Genomic DNA, 10,282 nt, shown 5'->3' on the forward strand with positions numbered 1-10,282 from the left:
GTTGACAGGGTTAATTGATGCGTGTGCAAATACGTCTTATCAAGAGACAAGAAGAACCATGAAATAAACTTTCATTAATGCGCTGAAAAGAGTACATAAGGGTCTCAAAAAAAATTAGAGAAGAAAACTAAGCATGGCATGCTTACGATGCCTTATTACATCATGACTTGTAAAAGGGAAAACAATCTAGCCGGTGATGTCAAAGTCAGGGGCATCTAAGTCAGAACATTGTCCATTAGGGTCAGCGACCTTGAAGGTAACATTATGTTCAACTCCATTGTTTTCAGTGGAATTGACTTCCATCAATTCCTTGTATTTCTTGTATGCGGCAACAACATTTGCAGGAGCGCGACAGCTTTTAGACCAGTGGTCCTTGGACCCACATCTGTTGCATTGACCATCAAAGGCAGAAGAAGAGCGAGCATGCTGCTTCCGAGGAGGAGCGGCGCCGCCCTTGGGGCCGGCGGCACCGGTGTCTCGACGCCATGAGTTGGTACGGCCACTAAAGCCGCTACCTTGTCCCCGAGAACTAGAGGCACTGTGGTGATGATTCCCACGTGCATAAGGTTCATTCCTATGTTGATCCTTGCGTTTCGGAGCTTTCTTACTCCGGTTGCAATTGTAATTAGATTCCGGAATTTTCCGGGTGCCTACAGGACGCAAATTTTGCTGATCATTGATCATATTATTCTTTGCTTCCATAAGAAGATGCGTCATTAAACCGCTAAATGTAGTAATCCTCTTATTTGTGAACTCAAGCCGATATTGGTTCATGAGGATCTTAGCGACTGAAGGGAAGGTCGAGAAAGTCTTTTCGATCATGCCGGCATCACTTTTCTCGACTCCACATGAGCTCAGTTGAGCTTGTAGGCAAAGCATATCCCTGTTGAAGTCATCCACCTTCTTGTAATCCGAAAGTCGGATTTCATCCCAGTGAGCAATTAGTTCTGGGAGCAAGGTCGAGTGAATGTTGCCGAAGCGTTCGGCAAGGGCATCCCACAGATCTTTTGGATCGTGCTTGGATTGATACTGCCTGCGCAGTGTGGGATCGATATGCTTACGAAGGAACATGAGTGCCTGAGATTTTTTTCTCTTGCTAGGCGGTTCCTGATCTGGATCGGGGAATATGGTCTCGGTCAGATCCTTAGCGATGAAGGTCTGTTCTATGTCCGAGACCCAACGATGGTACTCAGTACCATGGGCGTCGAGGACGTCAAATTCAATGCCTCTGTCCATCTGCATACAAGAGAGAACAAGTCGTATTAGTTTTCTGTTGGAGACCCTGAAAAAGGTACTCAAATACGATGCTTTTGGTTTGTCTATCTAGGGTTGATCAAACACAACCCTAAATGTCCGGAGTCGATCAAACACGACTCGGAAAAAACTTGTGTGAAGGTGATCAAACACACCTTCAAAATAGCAATAACCAAAGTTGATCAAACACAACTTTGGACCCGGGGAGGATAACCGGGATTTTTAAACCTGCAAAGACACCGTCCCAAGCATAAAATGGAGTAGAAGAAGAGGAGAAAGCACTTTATCTCCCCCGAGGTTATTGAACTTTGAAGAGTTTTAGGGTTGTAAAGTAAACATACCGTAAAACTTGGATGCTTGATCGGACGAGAAGGAAGCAGTGGAGCGGACGGTCGGGGAGCGGCAGTCGTGGGCAACGGCGGCGGCGGCGGCCGAGGAAGGGCCGAGGGTTTTCGGCTTTTGGTTTTTAGGGTTTGGGAAAAACTATTAGCTCAAGGGTTTGAGCAAAGGGTTGATAACGTGATGAAGTGAAAGTAAATTGAGAATAGAGAATCGTGAAAGATGTGTATCTCATTCATTGATAGGAGTCCTTTATATAGGGAATTACACATTACCAGTATGGTAAGGATATGAATACATAGATCTAGTCTAACTACATATCCTATTGGCATAAGGCAAAGGCACACATAAAGAATATCCTAGAACAGTACTAAATTTATAAATCAATTCTACTTATCCTCGATTAGCAGCCTTATGCAATTGGTGGGTTTATGAGAATTTTAAGGGAAAATAAAAGTTGTAAGAATTTGCAGGAAATTTTTAAAAGGGAAACAACGTGCATAGACCATTTTGCCCCTCTAAATACATGCCACGTCATTAATTTAATAGAAAAACTAACGGCATGTACTATATTTGATAACGACGCAATAGTTCAGGTATCATTTCAAGTAGTCGCAACATCTCTTTTTTGAATAAAAGGCTGGTGCGACTGCCCTCAAGTCTTCATTAATGAAACTGTCGAATACAAGAGAGGACATGAAGCCTAAACCCCCTGATTATAATAAGCATCTAGAAGTTCCAGTTGCACCATCTTTTTTTTTTTTTTTTTTTTTTTTTTTTTTTTTTTTCAGGGAAAAGGAAAAAGCTTCATTGATCAAAGATCATGACGACCAAAACGGTCAAACATGAGTGGTCCGAAGACCATACAAATGCAAGTGAAAGTCACTAATGCTAGTTAGGAACTATGAATTGAAAAAACAACCTCAAAACTACAATCCAAAAAGGTGGACCCTAAACGACTAGAAAACAAATGCTAAATAACCTCTAAATCTATACAACCTTGAAATAAAGCAGCCGTCATGTTGAATGTGACATCTAAGACCCAATGGTGTACGTTTCCACTCAAACAATCTAGCGCAATAGCTTCACTCAAAGCAGTATAGACTTATAGGTGTCACTCTTCTAGAAGCCCAAAACATAGGCCAACCCAAATAAGAAAAGGAAAAAGATAAAACCCTGAGGCCCAGCCCGCCTAGGCCACATTGCTGCAGCCTAAGATGACATAGGCCCATGAGCCCAATCTTCCCTTCCTCTCTTCCTTTCGGAATCGACCATCATTGGGACTCACCGGATGAGCCTCCTGCCGCCTATTCAATCTGGCGAGTTCCCTCTCCTCCAACCCATTGATACTTGCTTACTCGGAGCCTTCGGTAAGAAAATGAGAAGAACCCTAGCCTCCCTTTGGTCAAATTGTTCAGTTATCACCCACCGACTCCCGTAGATCATCGCCTTGTTGTCCCAAATCAAAGCCTATCCCCTCTGTTGACGTCGCCGCCCTGCCGATCCAAAACTTGGGTCGCACTTAAATCGTCCTCCCCGATCTGTATCTCCACCGCACCTCGTCAATAGCGAAAGCCAGATCAACCAAATCGGTTCTCCTTTTCACCACTGGTAAAGATCGACACCGAGATGCCCTGTAGCAGACAGAATCCACCAAACGCCGCCGCCGCTAAACTACCTGAAACCTAGGGTTTCATCTATAGGACCCTCAGCTTCGATATTAGTGGAACGAATATATATATATATATATGGAGAATTTAGATGTCAATCGCACCATCTCTTTATTTAAGAAGATAAGAGAAAATGTCTATTTGTATAAAAACATTTCGCTAATGATTTTTGAGTTTGGCTTGTTTTTGCTTATCTCAAAGCTCAAACATAAAATTTCGAGTTAATATAGATGATTCGAGTTTTAGCTTCGCTCGTCAATTCTTTTAATATATATATATATATTTTTAATATATATACACTTTGTCGAAATCAAAGCGTTGTTAATATCAAGAATTCTTGATGGGACAAAAGAGCAGGGTAGGTGGTTCCACGCTAGTTTTCGACATCAATGAATATTTTGTTATTAAAGTTAGGTTCATACATGTTCCTTTCTTTAATCCATTACCTACTTCATTATCCAAATTCCAAAATCTACAAATTTTAAATTCTCAATCATAGATAAATTTAAACTAATTAAAGAAAATGTCACTTTACGTTTTTACTTATTTTAAATAATGGTGACCGAATGAGTTATTGTTCTGAGTTGTGAATAATTTTAGGTATGACCCATCTTTAATAAATGTTTTCAACAAACGGAGATTCAAACCAAACACCTCCTGTTAGTGGGCTTCCACTAGACCAACTCTATTGTGTCACTTTACTTCTTTTTTTTTTATTTTTTTTTTTATTCCGAATGTAGAATATTTCACAACAAAAAAATAGAAAATTTATTTATTTTATTTTTTTGTGTGCGCTAATTATCACAGTTTCCTCGCTTTAAAAAGAGTGATTCATCCCCCTCTTCAGACACATTTCTCTACCTCTACCTCTACCTCTACCTCTCTCTCTCTCTCTCTCTCAACATAGATTTGACTGATAACCTAAGGGCACTCAAGGCTGCTCAAATGCCAAACAAATCCTAGGCTTGGGCTTGGTTTCCACTTTCCACCACCTAATCGAAGACAGATTCCACAACACAGTTCCATTCCTGTATTAGGTTTGTTCCCCAGGATTCTCTACCGTTTTCTTTTTATGTATACTTTCCCATTTTCATAGCATTATCTCCTTGTCTGAACCTGATTTCAATCTGCAGGAAATTCATCATATTTTGGTGCAAGTTATCCCCTTTTCCTTTTGGGTTCGGTTCTTCATTTGTGAAGGAGACATATCAGATTCATAAAGGAAATCATTTCCTCCCTATTCATGTAAGAAAGTTCATCTCTTTAAGTAACCATCTATGCTTCTCATTAAGAATGCAATAATGCTCCAGTTATAGAAGCCATTCGATATTTAGATAATGAAGAACTCGCATATGATAGTTAATGCTCATTTATGAATTGTTGTTGGGTTTTGTTGCTGTCGTGATTATTGCTTTTTCGATGGTTAGACTGTGCATATAGATTTACCATTTTTGGTTTTAAGCAGTGGGTTGGGTTTAAAGTTTTAATCTTTGGCGTATAGGGAATCTCTGCATCAAGCTATCATTCCTGGGTTGCCTGATGACTTGGCATTGAGGTGCCTGACAAAGCTGTCTCATGGATACCATGGACTGGTTGAAACTGTTTCAAAGAAATGGAAAGATTTGATCCGAAGCTCGGACTTTGCCAACTATAAAGCGAGAGAGGGATTGTGTGGAAACTGGTTGTTTGTTCTGACTGAAGGCTCTGACAATGAGTGGGTTGCTTATGATCCTGAGGCTGATAGGTGGCATCCTCTGCCTAAGATTCCCTCTGTCCATGCTGAGGGGAGACACTATGGGTTTTCATGTATTAGTGTTTGCAATCAGTTTTTTGTAATTGGAGGGTCCTATTCTCGGGTAAATCCTGCATTTCCTCATCATAGGCCTTTGGTAACAAATGAGGTCATGCAGTTTGATCCATTTCAGAAACAATGGACCAATGTGGCAAGCATGATTACTCCCCGCTCTCACTTTGCATGTAGTGTTGTATCTGGTAAAATTTATGTTGCTGGGGGACGTAACTTATCTTGCACCAGAGGGCTTGCTCTTGCCGAGGTCTATGATCCAGTGGCTGACAAGTATGTTTTTATCATTTGCCCTTTAAACATTAACATCAATTGGTTATTCCATTTTTACTCCGTGAAAAATGCTTTTCATGTTTTCGTGCTTGATATGGGTTTTCTGAACATTCTTTTTGAGGGGAGAAGCAAGGTTTGGTAACTTGCATTTCTGATTTTGCTGGCCTCTTTTGTGAGAAGTTTGTCTTGATCTTGCTGACTGCAAATAACATAGCATGCCTTGTATAAATATTGCTTTTATATATGTTCATGATCTATCTTACATAGTGATTTTGTTCCTAATTTGGCAGTTCTATTTTAATAATAAACGTGTAAAATTGCAGATGGGAGGAGTTGCCACCAATGCCTCATGCCCAGATGGACTGCCTAGGCTTATCCTACAAAGGGAAATTTCATGTTCTTAGCGACCAAGTAGGCCTGCGAGACCAAAATACGTCTGAGGTGTTTAGCTTATCTGATGGAACATGGTGTACAATGGAAGACATTTGGCCTTTTTCAAGGTCAATGCAATTTGCAGTTCAGGTGATAGGAGATAATCGAGTGTATACTGTTGTAGATTGGGGTGAGAGCTTGATTAAAACAAGAGACACTGAAAAAGGAGAGTGGTACAACTTAGGCTCAGTTCCATCTGTGGTTCTTCCTGATCATTGTCGGCAAGTGGAGGCCTTTGGTTATGGTTTTGCTGCCTTACAACATGAATTATATGTCCTAGGAGGAAAGGCTCTCAAGTGGGAACAATCAGGTGCTGGGAGGTTTGACATTGTGAAGTTGGATTTGGTGAGGGTTTGTAACCCCTTGGTTAAGCCATTGAAATGGAGGGAAACTAGACCCATGATTGGGTCAGCTCGTGGCGCTGTCATAGGGTGTGCATCCATGGAAGAATAATCTTTAGGTGACCAAGGTAAAGTATTATGCTTGAAAAATTGATGCATATCTTATGCATTTGGGTACCTGTAAGATTGACACTGACTGAATTTTGATTACAGTAATATAGTGCATGTGAAGAACATAGTGGAATGATGCTTGTGGATGATATAATGTAATATACATTTATACTCAACTGTTCCCCCTCCCTTTTGGATATGTAGCTCTTGAAAAGATTAAACACAGTATAAAATGGAGCTAAAATGAAACAATGTTTGTGGATAGGAAGATCATCGATAACTTTAGAATGTCAGGTTAACGGGAATACTTGCACTCTTCCATTCTGAATGGTTGTCATGTCAATCCGATCCTCTAGAGGAATAAATAAATAAACTCTGCTGTGGAGTGAATCACCAGTTATTTAGTAAATAAGTAGTGAAACCTCATAATGTGACATAATTTTATGTGGAGTGAGCAACAAGAAATTCTTAGTCTAGAGGAGATAGAAATCATAGAACACACTTGTATTATTAGAACTCTTACCGTAATAATAAGTCCGGTGCTTTATACTGATTTGAAGCATGTGTTTAATCTCTTGCATGCTGTTCATATTCATGACATGCTTATAGGGTCACAGTCCCAGTGTTTTCTCTCATTTTCCATTTCTGCGTTTGTCTGATATCATTTTCATAATATGGTTAACCATACTGTTAATAGTGTTAGTGATTAGAAACTGGTAATGTATACGTCGTCTTATTCTTTCCAGGCTTTATTCTGTTGGGGAAGTCATCCTTTCCTGTTCAGCCCTACCAAATGCGTACCATGTCAAAGTCGAAACCAGGATCATCACCTTACAAACTCCATTCATCAAAGAGGAGAGAATGCATACACAGCAGGTGTTCCAGAAGAACAATGAAATCTTTGTCCAAAAGCCGACTATCCAAAATTTGACAAAGAAGGCTGTCTATCCTTGTCCACGGATACCCTAGGTAGCACAACCTTGCTGGTAGTTCCCAGTCCATAGAGGTACTGGGCAAAGTAAAGCTTCCAAAACACCGGAGACCAAGATTGAAGGAGCAGTTGCGCACTTACAGCGCTCCACCCTCGCCAGGAGATGTATGAAAAGAATCTTGTACTCTACTCTTTCCCACAGGAACATGCTTGGCTTCAATTCTTCCTTATTGTAGCATCACTCTCTTTTGTCACCATATTTGCAATCAAGTGTAATATCCATGAACAATGATTGTATCAGAAATGAAAAACAACTGAGCATCTTTTGATGAGATGCAATTCTGGTAACTAGATTCTACTCATTCTTGATGAAATGCTTTCTCTTGCAACCCTCCTGCTCTCATTTCATCAGAACATAACCAACAAAGACACAACTGTTTTTTGTCTTTGTTTAAGGTAACCCAAAAAACTTCCAGTTTATTTGTTGATCGGATAACAACGTAAATGCTACAAACTAGCTTATCGTGACAGGGGAGTTGAACTTACGAAAGAGAAACTATGTCATTGAACTAAATGACAACCCGAGAAACAATGTCACTAAACTACATGAAAACGGCCTTCTTGCCTTCTGGGCCTATATTCGGATTTTCTTTTTCAAATGTATATTCAAAACTAAAAGAAAATTAAATTATAAATATAAATATTTTTTTTTAGAGCAGAAAAAATGAGAAAGAAGCAGTTGAAGAAAGGCGCGCTACTCACTCTAACCTGAAATAAAGGATCTCTCCTTCTCTCACAATCTGAGATACAGCCTCTCAACCAAACCCAGTCTTTCTTCTTCTTGGTCAGTAGCGCTGTGAAAAATGGGGAAAGGAATATGGGTGCACTGGGTGATGATGCTCCTCCACCTCGTCGCCGTAGTCATATTCACCAGAGGCTTCCTCCTCACCCGAACCGAGCTCCCTAACTTCAGCCAATGCGACGACGTTTCACAATCCCCTTGCTTCTTCCAAAACCAGAGCCACAATCAGAAGCGCTGCTGGAGCAAACCTGCCATTGATAAACTCGTCATAATCGTCTTCGACGCCCTCCGGTACATAATCGTCTCCCATTTTCTTATAATCAGTCTCAATTTTGGTTTTGATCTCTTGGTTTTGGTTTTGTTCCAGGTTTGATTTTGTAGCTCCAAGTACTTTTTTTCAAGGTTAGCTTTGTGAATTGGTTTAATTGTTTATGATTTTCGATTCGATTTGAGTCAAGTGCTTGATAGAGGGTAATGTTGCAGAGAAGAAGCCATGGATGAATAAATTGAAGCTTATTCAAGACCTGGCTGCTACAAATGCATCGTCGGCTCGGATCTTCAAAGCCATTGCTGATCCACCTACCACTAGTTTGCAGCGTTTGAAGGTCAGTCACCTCTCTCTTGCTATGTTGTTCTAATCAGAGTTTCAATAGTGTTCTAAATGGTGTTTACCGTTTTAAGCCTTGTATAAATAGTGTGACTGTTGCTCTATCTTAGTTCAGCAATGTGATTTGATTTTCCAACTTTTAAATATGAGTACTACTTTGTGATGTAATTTCGTAGTTGAATTTGGAGGATTCTTATGTCAAGGATGAATTTTGAACTCTAGGGATTGACAACCGGTGGACTGCCGACTTTCATTGATGTTGGGAATAGCTTTGGTGCTCCAGCGATTGTTGAAGATAACTTGTTACATCAGGTTACTCTCTCTCTCTCTGGTTTTATATTCACTTGTAAAGATGATTCCTTTTTCAAGCTATAGACGTCTTTTTCTTGTTTGTCTGAAATGTGGGCTCACCTGCAGTTCGCTCAAAATGGAAAGAGAGTTGTCATGATGGGGGATGATACATGGACGCAGTTGTTTCCTCATCATTTTCAGAAAGCTTTTCCTTACCCGTCTTTTAATGTTAGAGATCTTGACACGGTATGTATTGCATAAGTTTTTGCACTTTTCATAACTTGAATGTAGTCATATTTTTGACTATTTTCTTGGCTAATTGGCTAGAACTAATTTGTCTTTCATTTTTCAGGTGGACAACGGATGCATTGGACACCTTCTTCCATACTTGCATCGAGGTGATTGGGATGTCCTTATAGCACACTTTCTTGGTGTGGTAAGATTCATTTGCTTGATTAGTGTGGTGTTAGATAACTTGGATAGTTTTGTTTGAAGATGTCAGTCGGTTTTATGATTATTCAATTTGGTATGATCTTGTTGTGCTAGCTTCTTATACTAATTGATTATCAAATGAAACTTGGGTCTTTGTAGTTTTCGGTACCTGCATCAAGTCATCGAGTTACTGAACTTTTTGTTTAAATCTTCTTTTTTGGCTCAGGATCATGCAGGTCACATATTTGGGGTTGATTCTGGGCAAATGATAGAGAAGTTGGAGCAATACAACACCGTTTTGCAAGTAATTCCTTGAACTTAGACATAAGAAAATTGCACATTGAGAGTATTCTTCTCACTAGACTTGCTTTCTTGGATTACTCCCTCAATGATTGGCTTGTTGAGAAAGTTTAATTTAGAACAGAATGGTGAAGCCAAATACATGGGAGACATTATTGGAATTACAGTTTCCAAATTCTTTTTAAAACCGGTTTCTTTCTTTCTAAACATTTGGCTATGCTTGAATATTAATATTGACCAATCAAGGTAATGTTATTGTATTTATGGGTATGTTGGGTATACTTTACCCAGTACATTGTTCTAGGCACATACATGTGTTTGGTATCATTGATAGTTTGATACTTTATTTTTAATTTATCCTTACATGGCTACTTCAACAACCTGATCAGTTTTCTTTAGAATGTAGTTGAAGCACTGGAGAGCCAGTCTGCACCGGGGGGATTACACGAGAATACTTTACTACTTGTGATGGGTGATCATGGGCAGACTGTAAATGGAGATCATGGTGGGGGGACTGCTGAAGAGGTATAATGAATATATTTTCTTTATTGATTACTTAAGCATCTGTTCATGCTAACTGGAATAGCATAGTGCAGGTTGAGACATCCATGTTTGCTCTGAGCTTTAAGAATCCCCCATCCTCCATACCAGCAGAATTTGATACTTCATCTTGTGGACTAGATTTGGTACTCTCT

At 39.8% G+C, this 10,282-nt stretch overlaps 3 protein-coding genes across 3 annotated transcripts in view; 2 read left to right on the forward strand and 1 right to left on the reverse strand.

The window, feature by feature from the left end:
* Window positions 1-186: 186 nt before the first annotated feature.
* Window positions 187-1,681, reverse strand: LOC101315232. The gene is made up of 2 exons (XM_004298199.1): window positions 1,596-1,681; window positions 187-1,236 (listed from the first exon to the last, which is right to left on the reverse strand). Exon 2 carries the CDS (start codon window positions 1,234-1,236, stop codon window positions 187-189), a length of 1,050 nt encoding a protein of 349 aa, XP_004298247.1. The 5' UTR covers window positions 1,596-1,681.
* Window positions 1,682-4,454: 2,773 nt separating this feature from the next.
* Window positions 4,455-7,111, forward strand: LOC101291516 (F-box/kelch-repeat protein At1g16250-like). The gene is made up of 4 exons (XM_004296977.1): window positions 4,455-4,508; window positions 4,765-5,340; window positions 5,664-6,241; window positions 6,971-7,111. Coding segments are annotated over exons 1-3 (1,140 nt in total). The 5' UTR covers window positions 4,455-4,506; the 3' UTR covers window positions 6,226-6,241; window positions 6,971-7,111.
* A 907-nt stretch (window positions 7,112-8,018) lies between these two features.
* The window catches only part of LOC101290759 (GPI ethanolamine phosphate transferase 3-like), a 7,060-nt gene continuing 4,796 nt past the window's right edge, over window positions 8,019-10,282 (forward strand). Inside the window, exons 1-9 of the mRNA XM_004298200.1 lie at window positions 8,019-8,248; window positions 8,325-8,359; window positions 8,441-8,562; window positions 8,787-8,876; window positions 8,982-9,101; window positions 9,208-9,291; window positions 9,514-9,591; window positions 9,987-10,112; window positions 10,184-10,273. Coding sequence (XP_004298248.1) covers window positions 8,019-8,248; window positions 8,325-8,359; window positions 8,441-8,562; window positions 8,787-8,876; window positions 8,982-9,101; window positions 9,208-9,291; window positions 9,514-9,591; window positions 9,987-10,112; window positions 10,184-10,273 — 975 coding nt within the window. The remainder of the gene's footprint in view (window positions 8,249-8,324; window positions 8,360-8,440; window positions 8,563-8,786; window positions 8,877-8,981; window positions 9,102-9,207; window positions 9,292-9,513; window positions 9,592-9,986; window positions 10,113-10,183; window positions 10,274-10,282) is intronic.

The sequence above is a fragment of the Fragaria vesca genome, linkage group LG4, assembly GCF_000184155.1.
Source record: "Fragaria vesca subsp. vesca linkage group LG4, FraVesHawaii_1.0, whole genome shotgun sequence".
Taxonomy (NCBI): Eukaryota; Viridiplantae; Streptophyta; class Magnoliopsida; order Rosales; family Rosaceae; genus Fragaria; species Fragaria vesca.

Coding starts and splice junctions, on each gene's coding strand:
- LOC101315232 (XM_004298199.1), bottom strand. CDS start 1,236: ATGGACAGAGGCATTGAATTTGACGTCCTCGACGCCCATGGTACTGAG.
- LOC101291516 (XM_004296977.1), top strand. Junction 5,341..5,663: donor TATGATCCAGTGGCTGACAA/GTATGTTTTTAT, acceptor GTAAAATTGCAG/ATGGGAGGAGTTGCCACCAA.